We start from the raw sequence: 25,641 nt of genomic DNA on the forward strand, positions 1-25,641 counted from the left end.
TATGTTAATAATATAATAATGTGGTAACTTCTCATGGGCGTGGATGTGGACAGATTTGTTCCTGCCAATTGACTGCTGTAATTGTTACATGTACATCAAAACATACAGTGAAATGCGTTGTTTGTGTCAAAGACCAAAATAACCCAGTATACCTCATTGAATGAAGGAGGCTGCCGTTGATCCTGGTGGTATATGTTATTTTGTATCTTCTGCCCAACAGGAGGTGGGGGGAAGAAGAACTAATGTTCGGGGTGGGAAGGGTCCTTGAATAAGTTGGCTGCTTTCCCAGGAAAGTGAAGACAGAGTCATTTGAGGAGAGGCTGGTTTCCACAATGGACTGGCCTGTGTTCAAAACTCTGCAATGTCATGCAGTCATGGGCAGTGCAGTTGCCGTACCAAGCTATGATGTATTGGGTAGGCTACATCTTGTGGTGCCTCTGTAAAACTTGGAAGGGTCATTGGGACATGCCGATTGGTGGAACAAAACAAAAGTATTCGACAAAAAAATCAACAGAACCTAGCACAGTACAGGCCTTTCGGCCATGATGTTGTGCTGACCTTTCAATCTACTCAAAAATCAATCTAACCCTTCCCTCCCACATAACCCTCTATTTTTCTATCATCCATGTGCTGATCTAAGAGTTGCTTAAATACCACCAGTGTATTTGCCTCTACCACTACCCCTGGTGGGTTTCACGCATCCATCACTCTGTGTAAAAAAAATACTACCTTTAACATCCCGTCATACTTTCCTCTAATCACCTTAAAATTATGTCCCCTGGTATTAGCCAATACTGCCCTGGGAAAAAGTCTGTTGCTATCCACTCGATCTATGCCTCTTGTCATCTTGTACACTTCAAAGTTCAAAGTAAGTTTATTATCAAAGTACATATATGTCACCATATATTACCCCGAGGTTCATTTTCTTGCTGGCAATCACAGTAAATACAAAAAACACAATAGAATTGGTGAAAGACCAACCCAACAGGATCTACAACCAGTATGGAAAAATAAACAACAAACTTTGCAAATAAAAAAGAATGAGAAAAAGGAGAAGTAATAATAATAATAATAATAAATAAGTAATAAATATCGAGAACGTAAGATGAAGACTCCTTGAAAGTGAGTCCAGTTCAGTGATGGACACGTGAGGTTACCCCTCTGGCTCAAGAGCCCGATGGTTGAGGGGTAATAACTGTTTCTCAACCTAGAAGTGTGGGTCCTCAGGCTCCGGTGCCTTTTACCTGATGGCAGTAGTGAGAAGAGAGCATGACCTAGGTGGTAGGGGTCCTCAGTGATGGATGATGCTTTCTTGCATCAGTGCTTTGTATAGAAGTGCTCAATGGTACGGAGAGCTTTACCTGTGATGAGCTGGGCTGTAAAAACTATTTTTTGTGGGCTTTTCCATACAAGAGCATTGGTATTTCCTTACCAGGCTGCGATGCATCCGGTCAATATACTCTCCACAACACATCTATAGAAGTTTATCAAAGTCTTAGATGACATGCTGGGTCTTCACAAACTTCTAAGGAAGTAGAGGCACTGCTCTACTCCCTTCGTAACGGTACTTACGTGCTGGGCTCAGGACAGATCCTCTGAAATGATAACACTGAGGAATTTAAAGTTGCTAATCCTGTCCGCCTCTGATTCCCCCAATGAGGACTGGCTCGTGGACATTTGATTTCCTCCTTCTGAATCAATAATCATCTTGTTGGTCTTGCTGACATTGAGTGAGGGGTTGTTGTTGTTGTTGTTGTGGCTCCACTCAGACAGATTTTCAATCTCACTCCTGATTTGTCACCAACCTTGATTCAGCCAACGACAGTGGTGTTGCTGGCAAATTTAAATATGGCATTGGAGGGGTACTTAGCCTTACAGTTATAAGTATAAAGCGAATAGAGCAGGGGGGCTGAGCACACAGCCTTGTAGTGCGCCTGTGCTGATCGAGATTGTGAAGATGTTGTAGCCAATCCGAACTAACTGGGGTCTGCAAGTGAGGAAATCAAGGATCCTAGCCTAGGACTTGAAGCTTATTGATTAGTTTTGAGGGGTTGATAGTATTGAATGCTGAGATGTAGTCAATGAAGAGTATTCTAATATATGCACCTTCGCTGCTCAGAAATTCCAGGATTGAGTGAAGAACCAATGAAATGATATCTGCTGTGGACCTGTTGTAAAGGTAGGCAAATTGGAGTGGATCCAAGTTACTTCTCAGACAGGAGTTCATCACCAACCTCTCAAATCACTTCATCACAGTGGATGTAAGTGCTATGGGACAATAGTTCAGTGCTACTGACTAGGTGATCTTTATCAAGTCACATTTCACCCTCCTTTTCTCTAAAGAGAAAAGCCCTAGTTTACTCAACCAATTCTCATAAGACATGTTCTCTAATCCAGGAGAGGTTGAGTGATTTAGGGCTTTTCTCTTTGGAGTGAATGAGGGCGGCTGATTGATAACCATTTAAACCAGATAATTTTAGACAGGAAGATTTCAGAATCAGGATCAGATTTGAAACACAGCAAAACTCAGTTAAACTCTGTGTATTTTTTTTTAATTATTGAGATGAAGAACAAAAGGCTTATGCTCTTTGTTCTGATATTATCAATTAAAAAGCCTTACTCAGTGAAAGCAATATGCCTGTGTAAGATGAGGAGTTTAATTAAAGTTGTTTGACAGTTGTACGTTGCTGATGGCTGAATAACAGAATGAACAGCTGTTTGGTAAAGAGAATCAGTGGCTCCCTGTTGGATACGCTGAGCCCAGTGGGCTCTGTGCTCTGTGCTTCATTCTGTTCAGTTCTGCAGTACAACCCGCTCCAACAATTAACGACATATACTCTGACCAACACTAGGTTCTTACAGGACGGCATTGCTACAGTGCAAGAAACACCAACAGAAACTCCAAAGACCTCACCTCTGGGAAAGGAAGGATCTTCGCTTAGAAGACGTAGAGATGGGCTACATCTGGACTTGAAAGACTGGCCCAGGACAGAGGACTCTGGCGAGCTGCTGTTGGCAGCTAATGTCTCTGTAGGGTTTACAGGCATAAAAAGAAGACCACTTTGACCAGCACCTTTCTAAGCTCAGTTTACCTCAATGCAAGAAAAAATTGCTTCAAAGTCAATTATTATTTTGCTTGCACGATGAGCCTTCCTGTTCTCTGTCTCAAGAATAACAAACATAAAATTCTGGAAGAACTCAGGAGATCAGGCAGCATCTATGGAAAGAAATAAAGTCTTATGTTTTGGGCTGAGGCCCTTTATCAGGACTGGAAAGGAAAGAGGAAAGAAGCCAGAATAAGAAGATGGGAGAGGGGAAGGAATACATGTTGGGAGGTGATAGCTGAGGGATGAATGAAGTGAGAAGCTGGGATATAATAGCTGAAAATGGTAAAGGCTGAAGAAGAAGGAATCTGATAGGAGAGGAGAGTGAACTATGGGAGAAAGGGAAGTAGGAGGGGAACCAGAGGGAGATGATAGGCAGGTGAGGAGAAGAGAAGAAGCAAAGGCGGTGAGGCCAGAATGGGAAATAGAAAAAGAAAGAGGGTGGAGAAACTACTGGAGGTTAGAGAAATTGATATTCATGCTGAGTGGTTGGAGGCTACTCAGATGGAATAGGAGGTGTTGCTCATCCATTGTGAGAGTGGCCTCATGATCTTTGCTTCATTAATAGGGACAGGAGAAGTACTGGAGGTTTAGAAGGTTACAAACATTGTTCCCTTGTCCAAGAAAGGGAGTAGAGATAATCCAGGAAATAATAGACCAGTGAGTCTTACTTCAGTGGTGGGCAAGTTGTTGGAGAAGATCCTGAGAGGCAGGAATTATGAGCATTTGGAGAGACATAATCTGATTACAGATAGTCAACATGGCTTTGTCAAGGACAGGTCATGCCTTATGAACCTGATTGAACTCTTTGAGGATGTAACAAAACACGTTGATAAAGGTAGAGCAGTGGATGTAGTGAGAATGGATTTCAATAAGGCATTTAATAAGGTTCCCCATGCGAGACTCATTTAGAAAGTAATGAGGCATGGGATCAAAGGAGACCTTGCTTTGAGGATCCAGAAATGGCTTGCCCACAGAAGGCAAAGGCTGGTTGTGGGTGGTTCATATTCTGCATGGAGGTCGGTGACCAGTGGTGTTCCACAGGGATCTGTTCTGGGACCCCTCTTCTTTATGATTATTATAAATGACTTGGATGAGGAAGTAGAAGGGTGGGCTAGTAAGTCTGCTGATAACACAAAAGTTGGAGGTGGTGTGGATAGCCTGGAGGGTTGTCAGAGGTTACAGCAGGACATTGATAGGATGCAGAACTGGGCTGAGAAGTGGCAGATGGAGTTCAACCCAGATAAGTGTGAAGTGGTTCATTTCAGTAGGTCAAACTTGAAGACAGAATATAATGGTAAGACTCTTGGCAGTGTGGAGGATCAGCGAGATCTTGGGGCCTGTGTCCAAAGGACACTCAAAGCTGCCACACAGGTTAAGAAGGCATATGGTATGTTGGCCTTTATCAACTGTGGGATTGAGTTCAAGAGCCGTGATATAGCGTTACAGCTATACAAGAGCTTAGTACTCCAAGTAGGGTCTAACTGTGTTCAATTCTAGTCACCTCATTACAGGAAGGATGTGGATACTACAGAGAGTGCAGAGGAGATTTACAAGGATGCTGTCTGGATTGGAGAGCATGCCTTATGAGGTTGAGTGAACTTGTCCTTTTCTCTTTAGAATGACAGAGGATGAGAAGTGGCCTGATTGAGGTGTATAAGATGATGGGAGGCATTGATCGTGTGGATGGCTAGGGGCTTTTTTCCAGGGCTGAAATGGCTAACACAAGGGCATAGTTTAAGGTGCTTGGAAGTAGATACAAGAGGGATGTCAGAGGTAAGTTTTCCACACAGAGAGTGGTGGATGCATGGAATGCACTACCAGCAATGGTGGTGGAGGTGGATCCAGTAGAGTCTTGTAAGAGACTCTTACATAGGTACATGGAACTTGAGGTTTTAAAATTAGAGGGCTATGCAGTAGGGAAATTCTAGGCAGTTTCTAGAGTAGGTTACATGATCGGCATAGCATTGTGGGCCGAAGGGCCTGTAATGTGCTGCAAATTTCTATGCTTCATCGTGGCAGTAGAATGTCTCAAGAGTGGCTTTAACCCCACTGTTAACTGAGAGATGCTGCAACGTTCAAAGTAAATTTATTATCAAAGTACTTATATGTCATGATATACCACCTTGAAATTCATTTTCTTGCAGAAATTCACAGTAAAACAAAGAAATATAATAGAATCTGTGAAAAACTGCATACAAAGACTGACAAGCAGTCAACGTGCAAATAAGTAAATAAATAATACTGAAAACGGGATGGAATAGGAAAGCTGTCTGTGTTCCTGAGGTCAGACAGGGTTTAAGATTATAAGACGTGGCCCATTCAGCCCGTTGAGGCAGATCCATCATGGCCGATTTATTTTCCTTCTCCACCCCATTCTCCTGCCTTCTCCCCATAACCTTACTGAACAGGACTCTATCAACCTCAGCTATAAAAATAGGCAATGACTTGGTCTCCATAGCCATCTGTAGTAATGAATTCCACACATTCACCACCCTCTGGATAAAAAAATTCCTCCTCATCTCTGTTCTAAAGGGACAACCCATTGAGTACATCTACAAGGAGTGCTGTCACAGGAAAGCAGCATGCATCATCAAGGACCAGGCCATGCTCTCCTCTCGCTGTTGTTGTCAGGAGAGAGGTACAGGAGCTTTAGGTCCCACACCCCCAGGTTGAGGAACAGTTATTGCCCGTCAACCATCAGGTTCCTGAACCGGCGAGGATAACTTCACTTACCTGAACATTTAGCTGATTCCACAACCTATGAACTCAATTTCAAGGACACTTAAACTTCTGTAATTATATCAATTATTACCAACTTATCTATTATTGTTTTGTTTTTCTTTTTATATTTAAATTAAAGTTGTGCATATCCAGTTTAAGATGGCGCTACTGAAGTTGTGTGACAGCTTATTAGTTCAGAACGCAAGAAATACAACTAAAATCATCATTAATAACACTTTTTATGAGGTAAATTGTGGAATACTATCACCGCACACAATGAAGAGGCAAGCAGAGGTGAAGCTGACTCGAGGGATGAGCCGTGCTGGTGCGTTGCAAATCAGGGCGCAACGTGTTTGTGGCTGTTTCAGAGATGGAGATGGACTTGGAGCGAGTGATTCAAAGAGGAGTCGAGGTGGAGAAGTTTTGGTGCCCATCCACCTAAACTGGGTGTGAGGTTGGATGCTCTAAGCGCCGAGCTGATTTGGAGAGGTCGAGAACAGCTTTGGGCTGGGTGGCAAAGTATAGACTCTGCACTGGGGCCTGGCGGGGCACGACCTGGTGTTTGTAGGATTTAAACGCTGGCCCAGATAGACTGGAAAGGCAAGGTGCCAGGACCAGAGGTGAGCGTTGGGTTGATTTCACACACTCTCCTGTGATAATCACTCCTCTCTCTGCAGCGCTGATGCTGTGAATCTGTTCCCATTGCTACTCACTTTGTGTCAGCGAGTTATGTGACAGCTGCTTGCCCCACTATATATGATGAACTTGAGACTGAGGCTTTGGGCCTACCCTGGGTGTTCCGGGGATTCGGGACTACGGACTCAGTTTGGTTTGGAATGCCATTGCTTGCTTCTATTTGTATGATTTGTGTTATTTTTTCTCTTTCCCTGTGCATTAGGTGTTACTTTTTTTTTAATTGGGTTCTTCGGGTACTCTGACTCTTTTTGAATCTTTGAATTTGCACAACTTGTTGCCTTTTGCACATGGATGTATTTGTGTATAAATTTTCATTTAGGTTCCTTTGTATTTACTGTGAATGCCTGCAAGGAAATGAATCTTAGGAGAGAATATGGTGACATATATGTTTTTCAATATTAAATTTAGCTTGAATTTTGAACTTTGAGGCTAGTCCCTCTGGTCCTGGATACCCCACTGCAGGAAACCTCCTCTCCGCATCCACTCTATCTAGGCTTTTCAATATTCGATAGGTTTCAATGAGATCCCCCTCATTCTTCTAAACTCCAGCAAGCAGAGACCCAGAGAAATCAAATGCTCCTCATATGTTAACCCTGTCATTCTCTGTGCTGAGCTGGGAAGTGTTAATATATTAGTATAATTTCCTCCTCTTTACCAAACCACGCCCCCTCCCCTCCTACCACAGCTCTCAGATCACGGCTTATCTCTTATCCATCTAACCTGAGGAAAGTGAAGCGCACCATATAGAAAATATTCCAGTCTTTTACCACAACACAAGAGACTGGGAAGCTGGGAATGAGGTGCCATTGCTGTAATTGAGGGTTTTTAGGCATTTATCCAAAGATCAATAGCTTCAAGCAACACTCCCTCTAATTTGTAATGGCAGTGTGTGCAAAAATCTTGTGCTGTGCAATTTTTTGTCCAGTGCAACAACATGTGCACACTGAATTTTTAAGTGGGAGTAAACCTGAAGCAAAAGATCTGCTATTTCAGTTAAAGCAATAATAAGCCTTCTGTGTCATGGTCCGGATCGGGGTCCCATTAAATTTACCTTGTTTATGTTACGATCCAGACCGTTGATTCCCTGTTTTCCCGTGTCCCTCGACTTTGGTAATTAGAGGCAATTAACACTTGGCTGAACCGGTAGTTTATAGTCTCCGGCTTTCAGCCGCTCGGGCGGGAGCGTCTGCAAAGTCACCAAAGGTACGGCGTGCCAATGTCATCTGGCCAGAGCAAGCTTAGTCTCCGCCCAAAGCGAGTGCCGGCAATTCGCCTCTCCTCACCGGAGCAACCCTGTCAAGTTACCTCACCAAAGCGAGCCTGCAAAGTTTCCTCACCGAGGTGGGTCCGTCAGTTAACCCGCTGGAGGGAATCAAGAACCGCTGTCTACTGTTCCCGGGCCGAGTCGAGAGCTCACCACTACCCGGAGGCTCCAAGTCGAGTCCTGCCCCTGGCGGCATTCTAGCACCAAGTCGAGTCCTGGCCCTGGCGGCATTCTAGCACCAAGTCGAGTCCTGGTCCTGACGGCATCCAAGCACCAAGTGGAGTCCTGGCCCTGACAGCATTCAAGCACCAAGTCGAGTCCTGACCCTGACGGCATCCAAGCACCAAGTCGAGTCCTGGTCCTGGTGGCTTCCCAGTTCTGAGTCAGGTCCTGGCTCTGGCAGTCTGTGATTCCTGTCCTACCCCCTTGTCTGAATCCCTTCTCTGCCCCTCTCACCTCTAGCCCTCGTCTGCAGCCCCCGCCTGCACTTCGGTCTAGTTCCGTCGCCGGAGCTAGATAGGTACTGTCTGGTGTTCATTCGTGTTGGTCTTGTCTTGTCTTGTCTTGTCTTGTCCTGTCTTGTCCTCGCCTCCGTGGGGTAAGTCAGGCCGTCTTGCCGTTGCTCTGTGGGGGGTCATGTCTTGTCTTGTCTGGTCCTCGCCTCCGTGGGGGTAAGTCTGGCTGTCTTGCCATTGCCCCGCGGGGAGTTATGTCTTGTCTCATCCTCGCCTCCGTGGGGTAAGTCAGGCTGTCTTGCCATTGCCTCGCGGGGAGTCATGTCTTGTTGTGTCTTGTCCTCGCCTCCATGGGTTAGGTCAGGCTGTCTTGCCGTTGCTCTGCGGGGGGTCATGTTCTGTCTTGCCTTGTCCTCGCCTCCGTGGGGTAAGTCAGGCCGTCTTGCTGTTGCCCCGCGGAGGGTCATGTGTCCCGGCCCTATGTCCTGTACCCAAGGAGGGGTCCCGGCTCTCTGTTCTGTGTGTGAGTCCCGGCCCTATGTCCTGTACCCAAGGAGGGGTCCCGACTCTGTGTTCTGTGTATGTGTCCATGGTTCCATGTACCTGTTCTCCTGAGACCGAGGCTCTGTGTTCCCATGTTCCTCCCCTCCCTAGCCCATGTCATGTCCATGCCTGGTTTTGGGGTCCGAGCCCGAGGCAAGACCCAGGTACTGGGTCCTTGTCCAGTCTCGGGCTCGGAGTCCATACCCTAACCTCTTCATGTCTCCTCTAGTTCTGGGAGCCGATTCCAAGTCCTAGCCCAGACCCTTGTCCCAGCCTATTCGTAGTCCTCAGTCCTTGTCCAGTTTGCTACTCCTGTTCCTGCCTAGCTCTCTTGATATCAAACAATAAACTAAATTTAATTAACCTCACAAGATGTGTCTTGCATTTGGGTCCACCCTTGCTCCCAATGCCCCACCACTGTGACATTCTATGGTATTCAACATAGTGAATCAATAATCAATGAGAACAGTGTCAACAAGCCAATTCCAAAATCTGCAGTCTAATCATTGCAAACTCCACATTGCCAACACTGTCAGCATCGGAAACGGGAAAAGGAAATGTACGATCCTGAAATATACTAAACAAGCTAATGAGGTAGAAGATTACAACCCTGGTGTGCAGTTTAAATTCTTTTGTGCACTCGTAGCAAAAGATGTGTGTGCGCACACTGTAGAGGGAACATTTGCTTCAAGATAGCAAGTTACTGGGTTAACATCTCGTAGTGGGGTTTGAGTATTTAAATTTGAAGTGACAGAGCCAGCTGTTTGTTACAGGCTAAATTATCATTGACTTTTATATTATTGAATAGCAGGTAGATAGGATTGTATGGCATGGTAGCATAGCAGCTAGTGTAACACTTCACAGTATCACCAATCAGAGATCAATTTCTGCCATTGACTGAAAGGAGTTTGTATATTCTTCCTGTGACTGCATGGGTTTCCTCCAGGTGCTTTGGTTTCCTTCCACATTTCAAAGACATACAGTTCGGGTTAGTAAGTTGTGGGCATGCTTAGTACATCCCAGCACATCCTCTGATTATAAGATCATAAGATATAGCAGCAGAATTAGGCCATTTTGCCCATGAAGTCTGTTCCGCCATTTCATTATGGTTGGTCCAATTTTCCTTTCCTGCAGTTTCCTGCCTTTTCCTCATATCCCTTCATACCCTGACCAATCGAGAATCTATCAACCTCTGCTCTAAGTATATATAAAGACTTGGCTTCCACAGCTGCCTGTGGCAAAGAATTCCACAGATTCACCACTCTCTGGGTAAAATAATTCCTCCTGAACTCCGTTTTCCCCCGGGATCAATAAAGTATGACTATGACTATATGATCTAAAAGGAGACCCCTCTATTCTGAGGCTGTGCCCTCTGATCTTAGACTCTCCCACCACAGGAAACATCCTCTCCACATCTACTCTATCAAGGCCTTTCACCATTTGATAGGTTTCAATGTGGTCACCCCTCATTCTTCTGAATTGTGGTGAAAACAGGCCCAGAGCCTTCAAACACTCTTCATATGACAAGCCATTCAATCCTGGAATTATTTTCATGAACCTCCTTTGAACCCTCTCTGGTTTCAGCACATCCTTTCTAAGGTAAGAGCCCAAAACTGTTCACAATGCTTCCAAGTGTCAGCATTATATCCTTGGTTTTATATTCTAGTCCTCTTGAAATGAATGCTAACATTTCATTTGCCTTCCTCACCACAGACTCAACCTGCATATTAACCTTTAGGGGATCCTGCACAAGGACTCCGAAGTCTCTTTGCATCTCAGCTTTTTGTATTTTCTCTTCATTTAGAAGATAGTCTACCCTTTCATTTCTTCTACCAGAGTGCATGACCATACACTTTCCGACACTGTATTCCATCTGCCATTTCTTTGCCCATTCTCCTAACCTGTCGAAGTCCTGTCACCACTCTCCTTCATCAAAACAACCTGCCCCTCCACCTGTCTTTTGTCTGCAAACAAAAGCCATCAATTCCATCATCCAAAACATTGACATATGATGTAAAAAGAATCAGTTCCAACACGGACCCCTGTAGGACACCACTAGTCACCAGAAGCCAGCCAGTAAAGGCTCCCTTTATTCTCACTTTTCCTCCTGCTGATCAGCCACTGCTTTATCCATGCTAGAATATATCCTGTAACACCATGGGCTTGTAGCTTGTTAAGTAGCCTTATGTGCGACACCTTGTCAAAGGCCTTCTGAAAATCCAAGTACACAACATCAACCAATTCTCCTTTGTCTATCCTGTTGTTATTTCTTCAAAGAACAGATTTGTCAGGTGAGATTTTCCCTTGAGGAAACCATGCTGACTATGGCCATGACTTCATGCCTTCTGAATTTCCACCATACTGCTAGTGTCTTCCACGGTACTTACTCAGTTTGTCCGCCATTTTGTTGCCCCCCATTACTACCTCCAACATCGTTTTCCGGCGGTCACTCTCACCTCTCTTTTACACTTTGTATCTGAAGAAATTTTTGGTATTCATCTTAATATGATTGGCTAGCTTACTTTCATTGTTGGCTGTTGATGCAAACGATGCTTTTTACTGTATGTTTCAAGGTGTTTTTGAGAAAGCTCATCATTACTAACTTTATTACAAGGCTTGAGTATAGTTTAGGGATTGTGGTTGTTAAAAGTGCAAAACTTACGTAAAAAGCCAATTCTGATGCCGTCTGTAAGAAGTACGTGTGTCCTCATGAGCGCGTGGGTTTCCTCTGGGTGCTCTGGTTTCTTCCCACAGTCCAAGACGTACCAGTTAGCAGGGTAATTGGTCATTATAAATTGTCCTGTGATTAGGTTGGGGTTAAATATGTAGGTTGTTGAGCAGCATGGCTCATTGGACCGAAAGGGCCTGTTCTGCATGACAACTCTAAATAAGTAAAAGTATCCTGCGGATTGTTCTCTCAGCAGGGTGGTCTCCGCCTGCCTCGTGTTGACATCTTTAATCCTGACAGGGCTGGTATTGTTTTCCAGATGGACAAGATGACGGTTCCTCAGTCGCCTCGTTAGGAGAGGAAGAGGGGGAGGACGAAGAATTGACAGCAGTGGCGAACCATCTCAATAAGGAGCTCTGTGATCACTTCCTCAATGGAGACCAACCGAAGGAGAATGACAAAGCAGAGGAAGAGAAGGAATCAGAGCCTCCCCCCAAACCGCCCAACATATTGTCTCTGTTTGGTCCCCTCCCAACTGCAGCCAGTCTGGGGCTAAAGGAATCCATTGAGGAGTGCATAGCAGCTGAAGAATCTGAGGCAGGTACGTCTGATCAGCAAGAATGTATGGCCCACAGGGCTGTGTGTGAACAAGGAATGCACTTATATAAAAAGACTGTGACATCTGTCATGAGCCCCTCTGTCCTTGATCTGCTACTGAAGTAGTGAGACGGCAGTTGGGAGAAAGGTCCGTGCTTGGCAGCAGAACTCCATTGTGCAAACTGAGAGATGAGCTGCTGATTAGATCTCGAAGCTTTTCCAATTCTACCTCTTCATGTTTGTTTGTTAGTGGATTCAGAATTGGCTTGCCTACAGAATGCAGAGGGTGATTATAGATGGAGTGTCTCCTGCCCGGAGGTTGGTGACCAGTGGTGTGACCCCTGCTCTTTGTGATCTTTATAAATATCTTGAGTGAATATGTGGAAGGGTGGGTTAATAAGTTTGCAGATGAGAAGTAGATTGGTGGTGTTGTGGATAGTGCAGAAGGTTGACTTAGGTTACAATGGGATATTCATAAGATACAGAGCTGGGCTGAGAAGTGGCAGATGGAGTTGAACGCAGAAAAGTGAGGCATGATTCATTTTGGAAGGTCAAACTTGAAGGCAGAGTACGGGTTTAACAGCAGGATTGTTTGCAGTGTGGAGGAACAGAGTGACTGTGGGGTACACATCCGTAGATCCTTTAAAGTTACAGCACATGTGTATAGGCATACGGTATGTAGGCCTTCATTAATCGGGGGATTGAGTTCAAGAGCCATGAGGGCTGCTCAGTAGCATGGCAGTCACTGTAGTGCTTTACAGGGGTAGTGATGGGGATTCAATTCCCGTCACTGTCTGTAAGAAGTTTGTATGTTTTCCACCTGACCGCCTGGGTTTCTTACGAGTGCTCTAGTTTCCTCCCACAATCCAAGGATGTATGCATTAGGGTTAGTAAGTCATGGGCTTGCTATGTTGGCAATGCTTGGGCTTTTGTATCTTCTGCCCCATGATGGGAGAGGGGAAAAGAGAGAATGTTCAGGGTGGGTGGGGTCTTTGATTTAGAATCAGAGTGAGGTTTATTATCACTGATATACGCCATGAAATTTGTTGTTTTGTAGCAGCAGTAGAGTGCAATGCATTTTTAAAAAAATTATAAATTACCATAAAAAATGTAATGTAAAGGAAAAAAATAGTGAGGTAGTGTTCATAGACTGCTCAGAAATCTGATGGTGGAGGGAAGAAACTGTTCCTAAAATATTGACAACAGGAATTCTGCAGATGCTGGAAATTCAAGCAACACACATCAAAGTTGCTGGTGAACGCAGCAGGCCAGGCAGCATCTGTAGGAAGAGGTGCAGTCCTGACGAAGGGTCTCGGCCTGAAACGTCGACTGCACCTCTTCCTACAGATGCTGCCTGGCCTGCTGCGTTCACCAGCAACTTTGATGTGTGTTCCTAAAACATTGAGTGTGTTACTTCAGGCTCCTGTACTGCCTGCCTGATGATAGTAATGAGAAGAGGGAATGTCCTGGATGGTGAGAGTCGTTTACAGTGAATATTTTGAGACATTGCTTTTTGAAGATTTCCTCAATGGTGAGAAGCCTAGTGCCCATGATGGAGTTGTACTGAGGCAGCAAGTATAGACAGTGTCCATAGAAGGGAGGCTCTGTCCTGTGATGTGCCGAGTTGCGTCCAGGACCCTGCAGTTTCTTGTGGTCACGTGCAAAACAGTTGCCATATCAAATCAATGTGTATCCAGACAGAATGTTTTCCATGATGCATTGATGAAAATTGGCAATAGTCGACAGAAGACATGCCAAATCTCTTTAGGTTCTTGAGGAAAGTAGAGGCTTTGGTAAGCTTTATCGGCCATACCATCAATGCGATTGGGCCAGGAAAGATTATTGGGGATGTTCGCACCTAATAACTTAAAGTTCTCAACTCTCTCAACCTCAGCATCTTTGATGTCAACAGGAGCATTTGCACTGCCCCCCCCCCCTTTCCTCTAGGCAAAAGGGATGAAATTAGTTGATAACTACTTCAATTAGTTTGGTACAACATTGTGGGCCAGAGAGCCTGTTCATGTGCTGTACTGTTCTATGTTATATGCTGAGAAGATTCACAGGGGTGTTGCTGTGGACCTGTGGGTTCGAGCTATGAGGAGAGTCTGGACAGGCTGGTATTGTTCTCCCACCTTCCCAAGGGCCGGTGGGAACGGCAATAGTTGCCTTTCCCAGTGACACCTGGACATAGAACATAGAACAGTGCAGCACAGGAACATGCCAATGTCAGCCATGATACCAATCCAAACAATTCCCATCTTCCTGCATGTAGTCCATATCCCTCCATTTCATGGCTTTCTAAAATATTGCTCTTCTGTTTCTCCCACATTCCCTGGTGTCACAATCCAGTTACCTTCCACTCCCTGTGTAAAAACACTTCGTCTGTACACCTTTAAACTTTCCCCTTATTACCTTGAAGCTATGTTGTTTAGTATCTGACATTTCCATCCTGGGAAAAAGGCTCTTACTCTCTCCCTTTGCAGAGATCTGTGACAGGGAACCCTTAACACAGCCTGGAAAATGAATTTATTAAAATTAAATTATCATATTGCTGGCTTAGGGAGTTTATTGCATGGGACCTATAATGTTCTGTGTGTTACAATATACTTGGAAAATAGAGCATTTGTGTCACTTTGAAAGGGACATAAAAGTTTCCATAGAAATGCAAGGCTATCTTTTTATGTCCCAGCTCATGTGTGGGTACTGATAGAATTTCTGACTTGCGATCACTTCTGGGTATGAATTTTTCCTTGTCGAACTTGGCTGATATGTTGCTAAACTGCTGAACAGCTGAACTGCACATATGCGTTTTGAGCGGTTTAGGCGAGATTCTGCATGATCCAGTTTTAATGCCCAAGGACATTCCTTTCTTTATTGTGGTTTTCCGAGAGCAGTGGGAATCTAAGTGTCTTACTTCAGCTGTGCTGGAATCGTCATCTCTCATTCGTTCTTCCTCTGGCCCCCCTACCGCCATTGCTCAGTGTGTTTCCATCCTTTAGTCACCTGTGGCTGAAATGTTGGCACTCTGAAGGCTCAGAATACACTCCCGAGGATCCTGGCTGACACTCTTAGCTCAATACTGCTGTCTGCCCCCCCCCCCCAGTCAAGGGTTCCAAGATCTGTGCAAGTCCGAATGTCAAGGCCCGAAAGTCAAAGTCTCGTGAATGGCAAGTCCTGGAGTCAATACCCAGAGGCCGATGCATCTGGAGGTAAAAGCTCAAACGTTGAAGACCAAAGTCGGCGAGAGAAGAGGTAGAGGCCTGAAGGTCTAAGCCCCTGGGTCAGCTTACCTGAGGGTCAGAGACCCGAATTTGGCCATTCATCAATGTAACTAGGTTAGGAAAATCATTACTTAACTCGTAATTAATTGAAGCTCGCACTTTATTGTCTCTGCAGAAACAACAATGTAGCTATGTTGACCCCAGGCCAACAACTTAAAACATGAATTCTACTGTTCCCTTTGTACCAGTACTCACTCAGACCTCGTTTCCATTTTATAACACCAAAATAGGGGATCTCCTGTTGGCCAGACGATTGATCCTTTCTTCTCCCACCCCCTGGCATGGGGGAGTTCTTCCTTGTGGTGTTGGGTCTGTGGAGAGAGTTATCATTATCAGTTCAATCAGTTTGTCAAGTGTAATACAAGGGAAAATAAAGCGCTGGATCTCTTGTCTGCAAATGTTAAAGATGCATACAGTTCCACAGCTCTCCCCCTCTTTGGATCACAACTTGGTTCACCTCATGCCCTTGTATAAGCCCAAAGTACAGCACCAGCTAGACGTCACCAAGATAGTAAAGGAATGGTCTCCAGAGGCCATTGAGACTTTGAAGGAATACACATCAAAGTTGCTGGTGAACGCAGCAGGCCAGGCAGCATCTCTAGGAAGAGGTACAGTCGACGTTTCAGGCCGAGAACCTTCGTCAGGGTCTCGGCCTGAAACGTCGACTGTACCTCTTCCTAGAGATGCTGCCTGGCCTGCTGCGTTCACCAGCAACTTTGATGTGTATTGGTTGAACTTCCAGCATCTGTGAAATTCCTCGTGTTTGAGACTTTGAAGGGCTGCTTTGAGGCTACTGACTGGAATGGTGCATTGTCAACCATATGGGGAGGACATTAATGAACTTACTGATTTCATCACTGGATACATCACCTTCCGTATGGACACTGTAACACCATCAAGAGCTGTTCGCTGCTTCCCTAACAACAAACCATGGGTTAACAGTGATCTGATGGTTCTTCTCAACCACAAAGAGAGCCTTTAGATCAGGAGACAGGGAGGAATTGAAACATGTGCAGAGGGAGCTGAAGATGAAGAACAAGGTGGCTAAAGAAGAATACAGGAGAGAGCTGGAGAACAAGCTTGGGCAGAGTAGCACACGGGAGGTGTGGAGAGGCATGGAGAACACCACTGACCTCAATCAGCCTGGCTGTAGAGCTTTGAAATGCAGCTGTCAATGGGCTAATAAATTAAACCAATTCTTCAATAGTTTTGACAATTAATCCCCTGTTCACACCCCCTCAGCACACCAGTCTAGGTGCAGAGGTACCCAATGCTCCCCCAACACCAATGCCTTCCTCCTCCCCCTTCCAGTTCAACATGTGGATAAATAATACAGGCTACCACTATCTACATCCCTTCTTTGCCCTGCACCTACCATCCACACCTCCGCATTCCAACTGCTATCATCCCAATCATCACCTTCCCCAGCCCCCACCTTCCATTAACCCCCTCCAGTCATCATGGACTCACCTTCACTACTGAGCAGGTGAGAGGGGCTCTGAGGAATCTCAGACACACCAAACCATTGGGACTGGATGGTGTGAACCCCAGGGTCCTGAAGGGGTGTGCTGAGCAGCTGTGTAGAGTTCTCTGCACACTCTAAATCTGAGTCTCAGCCCGGAAAGGATCCCGTCCGTGTGGAAAACCTCCCACTTTCGGATGTCCCCTCCCCCTCCCACTTTCAAATCTCTTACTATCTCTTCTTTCAGTTAGTCCTGACGAAGGGTCTCGGCCTGAAATTTCAACTGTACCTCTTCCTATAGTTGCTGCCTGACCTGCTGCGTTCACCAGCATTTTGTGTGTGTGATGTATGGTTTTTTTTAATATTTTTTATTCTTTCTACTTTTCTTCTAATATTTATATCTGTGCACTTGTAATGCTGCTGTGACACTAATTTCCTTTGGGATCAATAAAATATCTTTCTATCTATATATCTTGTATCTGAAAACCTCTGGTTTTATACTTATTCTTCACTAGTTCAAACGTTACATTTCAATGTTGTTGGCTATGGGTCATCTGAGTGATCTTTAACACTTTCTTATTGGCTCTGCCAGCATCCATTTATTATCCTTCTTCCACAAGTGACAACTGACAGCTAGTAATTTATGGTTCTTTGTTTAAAATCATATACAAAACCAATAACCAGTTTGAATCACTCAGGGTAGACACAGACCCAAACAGTCTCAAATCTGCATTTATATGTTGTATCTAACCAAAGAACACATCACAAATTACTTCTTATTTGTCATAGTCATAGTCATACTTTATTAATCCCGGGAGAAATTGGTTTTCATTACAGTTGCTCCATAAATAATAAATAGTAATAGAACCATAAATAGTTAAATATTTGGGTATGATCTCTGCTTCAGCAGATTACCAGGAGCATCATTGTGTCTACTTTAAAACATTAATCAAACCAAGCAACTTCATCTCACAAAATAGAGGACGCAGAGCTGTTTCACAAAATGGCAGCCTCCATTCCTTTGATCTCATGGTAAGAACAAAGGCAATTGGTTTATCTGCTTCCACTGTCCTTGAGTTCGACGTTTTCTTCCATATTTTAATTCTGCCCTGGCCATCACCAATGTCTGCAAGACCAGGCCAGAGACTGGAAGTCGGCCCATTGTCTGTGAGTGAGAGTCTGGGGCCAAGCACTGGATGTTGGAAGCTTGTTTTGCGTGTGTGTGTGTGTGTCTGGGAAAGTGGCTTGTTTTGCAGTTGTTTTGATGGTAAAACAGCTACGATACTTCATTAGGAGCTTGAAGAGGTTTAGTATGTCAACAAAAACACTCAAAAGCTTCTATAGATGTACCATGGAGAGCATTCTGACAGGTTGTATCACTGTCTGGTATGGAGGGGCTACTTCACAGGACTGAAAGAAGCTGCAGAAGGTTGTAAATCTAGTCAGCTCTATCTTGGGCACTAGCCTACAAAGTACCCAGGACATCTTCAGGGAGCGGTGTCTCAGAAAGGCAGCGTCCATTATTAAGGACCCCCAGCACCCAGGGCATGTCCTTTTCTCACTGTTACCGTCAGGTGGGAGGTGCAGAAGCCTGAAAGCACACACTCAATGATTCAGATACAACTTCTTCCCCTCTGCCATCTGATTCCTAAATGGACGTTGAATCCGTGAACCCTACCTTACTTTTTTAATATATATTTCTGTTTTGCACGATTTTAAATCTATTCAATATACATACACTGTAATCGATTTATTTATTTATTTATTATTTTTATTCTTTTTAGTCTATCTTATGTATTGCATTGAGCTGCTGCTGCTAAGTTAACAAATTTCACAACACGTGCTGGTGATAATAAACCTGATTCTGATTCTGTGCTGGTGCTGGAATGTGTGGCGACACTTGTTGACTGCTCTCAGCACACCCTTGGGCTGTGTTGTTTGTTACACCAAATGATGCATTTCTCTGTATGCTTTGATGTACATGTGACAAATAAATCTGAACCTGTTAAGTCGAGGTGGTTTATTCCTATCAGGGAACTGAGCTTTCATGCTCTCCTAGTTCTGCTGTAATAGTGAAATTTGTTCCTGAGGCATAACCTTCTCCCTTTTGTTTTAAGGCGGTTTGTGAAAAACTCATAAAGCAGTGTCTGTTGCTTTTTTTAGCATGTTGCACCAGATAGTCGGCCATTCTTGTCTGTCACGTAGTGTCGGGATTGGTCTCCTTTCAGATTAATCGGGTCACGATATGAATGTTCCTGACCTGACCCTTTTTTTACAAGGCCGAGTGGCTAGCTTGATGCTCAACCCAGCACGGATAGAAAGGCTGCTCGGGGGGTGGCCCGACTTGGATTTGAACTCGGGAGCCTTCGCTCCGGAGTCCGGCGCTGATGCCATTGCGCCACCAGCCGGTTGTGTCTGTTGCTGCACAGAAGGAAAACAAAGGGGACATTCCACCCATCGTCCTGCCAGCGACAGCACTGTGGCACAAATCTGGTAAAGCCACTGCCTCACAGCTCCTGGGTCTAGGGTTCACTCCTGCCCTCTGGTACTATCTGTGTGGAGAGCGCACGTCCTCCCTATACACAGTCTCAGAATGCAAGGACATCCCTTTAGAACAGAGATGAGGAAGAATTTCTTTAGCCAGAGAGTAATGAATCTGTGGAATTCATTGCCACAGACAGCTGTGAAGGCCAGATCATTGGTATATTTTAAATGGAGTTTTATAGATTCTTGATTAGTAAAGGCATCAAAGGTTATGGGGAGAAGGCAGGAGAATGGGTTGGGAATGGTAATAGATCAGTCATAGAATTGGCGAAGCAATCGAGATGGGGGAAAATGGCCAAATTCTGCTTCTATGATATGTCTTATGGTCCTATAGTAAAGGGAAGATGAAAAGGAAGGGCTTCAGGAAAGGGAGGATTTATGGGACTGTATCTGCAAAGACAGGATTTCAGGAAGCGCACCAGGAAATGAGGAAGCAACAGGACCAGTCTTAATGCAGACTGGTGTTGAGCCAAGCTACATCTCTGCCCTAACACATTTTTCACCCTGCTGTAGCGTTGCCTATCAGCTTATTGCTGGAGCACAGTGAACCTCAGTCCCCAAGCTCTGGGTTATCATAGACACACTCACTGAAGGAAGTGAACTGATGGGCCTGACATTCAACAGTGGTAAGACAGCAGGTACTCTGTGTGACTAAGCCTGTGAAATCCCTTGCTGCGTTTAGCTCTTGCTGTTGTTGTTGTTGTCAGTCTGTTGGTTGTTGGACCAGCCAGAACAGTGTGGACATCCTGCCACCAGTCAGTCTGGGCAGTTGTCACATTTATTATTTAGAATGGTGGTGAATTTCAGAGGGCAGAAGCAGGCTCTTCACTGTATCTTGATATCACCATATCCTTCCCTTCCATTCTCCAGTTATATTCTGCATTCTCAGTGCATTTTCTCAGTCACTCCTAATAGAGCTTAATCCCATGACACCCCTGTGGTCCAACGTGGTCCATGGTCCAGCAATCCCTGTGGATTAGCCTTCCACTAATCTTTTTTACTAACGCCCTTCTCAAGATGCCCTTCACTAAATCCTCTACTGGTCATCCTTAAATACTCTCCCACCTTCACGTCTCTGGATTCATTACTTCTCCTTTTTCCCCCTCCCCTGTCCTCACAACCTATCTTATCGTCTTCTGTTCTCTCTCTCTCTACCACCTCATTCCCTTTCTTTCATGGTCCATGGTCCATGCTCCTAACCTATCAGAGTCCGCCTTCTCAGCCCATTTCCTGTTTCACCTATCACCTCCCAGCATCCCCACTTCCCACCTTCCCCTGCCTATGACTCACTGAACTGGTGGGGAGTGCACCTCCTCGTTGCTAATTTCCTTCCTTAAATTCAATTGAATACAGTTTACCACTTGCTTTGGGCTCGAGCTCTGTAAAAAGTGTCACAAATATGAGAAAATCTGCAGATGCCGGAAATCCAATGCAAAACACACAAAATGCTAGAGGAACTCAGCAGGTCAGGCAGTATCTCTGGAAATGTCCAGCATTCTGTGTGTCTGGTGAAAGTGTTCTCATCGTACAGTTGGGATCAGTGGATTACCAGCATCTCCCTGTCCTGATGAAAGAGAGGGAAGATAGAACAGTGTAGATCAAGAGCTTCGTCCTGTGATGCATGTGCCAACCATGAAGCCTAATTAAAGTAAGCTTATCTGAGTGCACATGATCCGTATCTTTCCATTCTCTCTATGTTCATTTGCCTCTTAAACACCACTATTGTAACTGCTTCCAGTCCAGAGTTAAACACCACTTTGGACAGCCTGGTCCAGGCACCCACCACTCTGTGGAGAAGGATAACAAATTCCTCTCCCTGAGTGACTTTAATTCTGTGATAAGTCAGTGGTTTCTCGCTTATTGAGACGAACATTTTTTAATCTTCATATCTTAAATTCCAGATTTATTTATTTACACTGAGCTCTTTGTTTATCTGATTTATCATTTCATCTGGAATTCTCGCACAAGTCAAAAAAAATTCTAAGAAGATTAAGCAACTTCATAAATTGCTCGAACAGTGAATTTTATTTCAAGTGTTATGCAAACTAAATGAGAAAAGACATTTTAGTAATTTACATTTAATCGCATTGTAAATTTGATTAATTTGCATTTGTAGGCCGCTGAGTGGGTACATTTTCTTTGAAGATTTGTGTGATGGGGAATACGGTCTTTCATTTAATTTTTGCTGCATTTTGCATTAATACTGTTCAGCCGAGAATTGCAGGGTAAAGACGTGACCTATAATTCAGCAATTTATTTATGGGTTTGTGCGTAGAATTGCATATGCATAATGCATAGTCCTGTTGAAAGGTGTTGGCCCAGACATTGATTGTTTGTTCCTTTCCATGGATGCCGCCTGACCTGCTGAGTTCCTCCAGCATTTTATATGTGTTACTCTGCATTATGCATGGTATGTGTTTTCTTTCATACATGGAATCAGAATCAGCTTTATTAGCACTGACAAGTCATGAAATTTGTTGTTTTGTGACAGTACAATATGTGAAGAATGACTGTTACAATAAGAAGTGCAAGGAGGGCAAAAATAGTGAGGTAGTGTTCATGGTTCATTGTCTGTTCAGAAATCTGATTGTCGGGGGGGAAGAAGGTGCTCTTAAAAAGTTGAGACTGTCTTCAGGCTCCTGTACCCCCTCCCTGATGGTGGCAATGAGAAGAGCCTCATTCCTTTTAGCTGAGTCTACCATGCTTAAACCTAAGATCCTTCACTGCCGTGGAAGGTTGTCTTTTGATCACTGATCCAGCATCTTTACCACATAGATTGGTACTCCACTTGAAGCGTGTTTCTGTTTGAATTATAATGGGCTGAATGTTTGAAGTGGACTTGTCATTACTCTCTCAGTGAAACATTACTGAATGTCTGTTGTTGAAAGCAGCAAATGGGAATATGTGAGCATTTAGTGGAAAAGTAGTTGCTTTGAATTAACAGGAACCATGGGACGCATCTAATCCAAGACGCTCCTTATAAAACTCATTTATTCTTCTAAACTCCAGCGAATATAGGCCCAGAGCCATCAAAAGCTCCTCCTGTGCTAATCTTTTCCTTCTTGGGATCATTCTCTGAACCTCCTTTGGACTCTCTCCAATGCCCACACACTCCTTTATTAGATATGGGCCCCAAAACTGCTCACAATGCCCTGACTGATGAAGGCCAGCATGCCAAAAGCCTTCTTCACCACCCTGCCCACCCATGACTCCTACCTGCAGTGAACCATGTACATCTACTTTATGGACTGGAGTACTGAGCTGTGTTTTCTTGCCACTTGCTTTTCCATCTGAGATTGACCAGCTTGAGGGTTGCTGCATTTGAACACTCTATCTCTGCACACCAGGTCACAGCTGTTCACATCAGCCTGCTCATAGCTTACAAGACTGCTCTTGCCCTTTTACCACAACTTGTTTCTCGACCCCTAACAACATTATTGTGGTCAATGTCTCCTTTGGAAACTGGCCACGTTGATTTCGATACAAATTCATATAGACAAAAATCATGCACTTCAATCGTAAGAGAATTTCCATACCCGCCTTGGCTATACTCCAGTTTATCTCCAGAAATATTTACTTTCTTTAACATTGTCCCCTCCTACAAACTGAAGTGAAGTTTACACAAGAAAAAAAGATTCTTCAGGGTCCGGGAACACAATGACCTTGGCAGTCAGTTCTGTTCATGAATCCATGTAGAAATAAAATCCGATTAGCTTTACTTCTTACATGTACATCAAAGCACAGAGTGAAATGTGTTATTCTGCATTAGCGATCATTATAGTCCAAGGATGATGCTGGGGGCAGCCTGCAAGTGTCGCCATGCTTCCGGCGCTTGTCCACAACTTACTAACCCATACGTTTTTGGAATGTGGGAGGAATCTGCAGTACCCAGAGGAAACTCACACAGTTACAGGGAGAATATACAAGCTCCTTAGAGACAGCAGCGGGAATCGAACCTCAATTGGTGATCATCTGGCACTGTAAGGCAATTGCTCCAACCACTACGCTATCATGTGGGTGGTATACATGTTGACCTCTGGTTCTCCAGCATCAACCATTACCCTGTCTGATGTTTTAACCTTCTGTGGTCTCGTGCCTCTCCACTCGTATAATGGTATAACTTTATAACATTAAGGACCCTCACCGTCTGGGATATAAGAACATAAGAAGCAGGAGCAGGAATAGGCTATCTGGCCCATCAAGCCTGCTCCGCCATTCAATAAGATCATGGCTGGTCTGACCAGGGACTTATTCCCACCTATGCCCCCTTCTAGTTACTACCAGGAACCTGAAGACCTACAATTAACAATTCAGGAACATCTTCTTCCTTCCTCCCTGTCATCAGATTTTTGAACAAACCATGAATCCATAAACACTACCTTGTTATTCCTTTTACTTTGCACTGTTTGTTTACTTCAGCAATTTAAAGTAATTTTATGTCTTTGCACTGTACTACTGCCACAAAGCAACAAATTTCACAACACTTAAATTGATTGAAAGGTTGGGGGTGTTGTGGATAGCCTAGAGGGTTGTCAGAGGTTACAGAGGGACATTGATAGGATGCAAAACTGGGCTGAGAAGTGTCAGATGGAGTTCAACCAGGTAAGTGTGAAGTGGTTCATTTTGGTAGGTCCAATTTGAAGACAGAATGTAATATAAATGTAAGACTCTTGGCAGTGTGGAAGATCTGAGAGATCATGGGGTTCGTGTCAATAGGACACTCAAAGCTGCAGCACAGGTTGACAGTGTTGTAAAGGAGGTGTATGGCGTGTTGGCATTCATCAACCGTGGGATTGAGTTCAAGAGCCATGAGGTAATTTTACAGCTATATAAGACCTTGGTCAGACCCCACTTGGAGTACTGTGCTCAATTCTGGTCACTTCACTACAGGAAGGATATGGATACTATACAGAGAGTGCAAGGATGTTGCCTGGATTAGAGGGAGTACCTTATGAGAATAGGTTGAGTTTACTTGACCTTTTCTCCTTGGAGCGACGGAGGATGAGAGGTGACCTGATAGAGGTGTATAAGATGTTGAGAGGTATTGATTGTGTGGATAGTCAGGAGCTTTTCCCCAGGACTGAAATGGCTAACACAAGAGGACACAGTTTTAAGGTGCTTGGAAGTAGGTACAGAGGGGATGTCGGGGGTAAGTTTTTTACGCACTGAGTGGTGAGTGCGTGGAATGAGCTGCCGGTGACTGTGGTGGAGGTAGATATAATAGGGTCTTACGAGAGGCTCCTGGATAGGTACATGGAGCTCAGAAAAATAGAGGGCTAGGGGTAACCCTAGATAATTTCTAAAGTAAGTACATATTCAGCACAGCATTGTGGGCTGAAGGGCCTGTATTGTGCTGTAAGTTTTCTGTTTCTATGAAATAAATCTGATTCTGCTTTTAGAAATGCGCAGTGGAAGCCTTTTGACCCAAAACAACTCCCTACCTCACCTTCTCTGTTGCCTAGACTCCTCTCTGCATCATTCCTCCATTTAAGACACCATCTAAATACATGCATTGTAATCCAGTGTCTCTGGGGGTTGAATGTGTTAGTGATGACAGAGAACTCAGACTCTGATTCTATGCACTTGCCAAAAAGTAGTCACTGGAGTGAGAATCCATCGCTTCATATTCTTTGATGCCTATGACGCAGGATATTGCAAAGAAGCAGATGGAAGTGTGAGAACTTGGGTGATTCACAGAGAGTTTATATGGCATCCTCAAGTTAGAAAAGCTTTGCAAATTGCTTTACAAGAGGACGGGAAATGGGCTTTAAGCCAAAGGACATAACACAAGTCCTGAATGCAAACCGGGTCTGGTTACGTTTTAAGATTGTTCTTAAAATAGGGTGGTTAAGAAGGCATATGGCATGTTGCTCTTCATTCATCGGGGGATTGAATTCATGAGCTGCGACTTACTGTTGCAGCTCTATGAAACGCTGGTTAGATTGTTGTGTTGGGTTCTGGTCACCTCCTTATAGGAAGGATGTGGAAGCTTTAAAGAGGGTGCAGAGGAGATTTATCAGGATGGTGCATGGATTAGAGCAGGGGTCCCCAACCTTTTTTGCACCGCGGACCGATTTAATATTGACAATATTCTTGCGAACTGGCCGACCAGGGAGTGGGGTGTTCAAGTAGGGTTAAACTCACCTCAACATGTCTTTTTACAGTTAGGGTTGCCAACTTTCTCACCCCCAAGTAAGGGACAAAAGTAGCAGTAAAATCCCGAGACACTTTACCCCAGGAAAGACTACCATGACCATGAAGCCTTGCACGGGCACCTGTGTGCGCATGCGCATACGTGCTGAT

General features: G+C 44.4%; 1 protein-coding gene across 3 annotated transcripts in view; it reads left to right on the forward strand.

Moving 5' to 3' along the window:
* Positions 1 to 25,641, forward strand: part of brf1b (BRF1 general transcription factor IIIB subunit b) — a 460,829-nt gene that overhangs the window by 296,508 nt on the left and 138,680 nt on the right. For all 3 annotated transcript variants that reach the window (XR_011887761.1, XM_072272380.1, XM_072272371.1), the window contains exon 11: positions 11,774 to 12,055. Coding sequence is in view for 2 of the 3 variants with exons in the window: in XM_072272380.1 (XP_072128481.1) it covers positions 11,774 to 12,055 (282 nt within the window). In the remaining variant the exon portion in view is untranslated. The remainder of the gene's footprint in view (positions 1 to 11,773; positions 12,056 to 25,641) is intronic.

Source organism: Mobula birostris, chromosome 1 (assembly GCF_030028105.1).
Source record: "Mobula birostris isolate sMobBir1 chromosome 1, sMobBir1.hap1, whole genome shotgun sequence".
Classification (NCBI taxonomy): Eukaryota; Metazoa; Chordata; class Chondrichthyes; order Myliobatiformes; family Myliobatidae; genus Mobula; species Mobula birostris.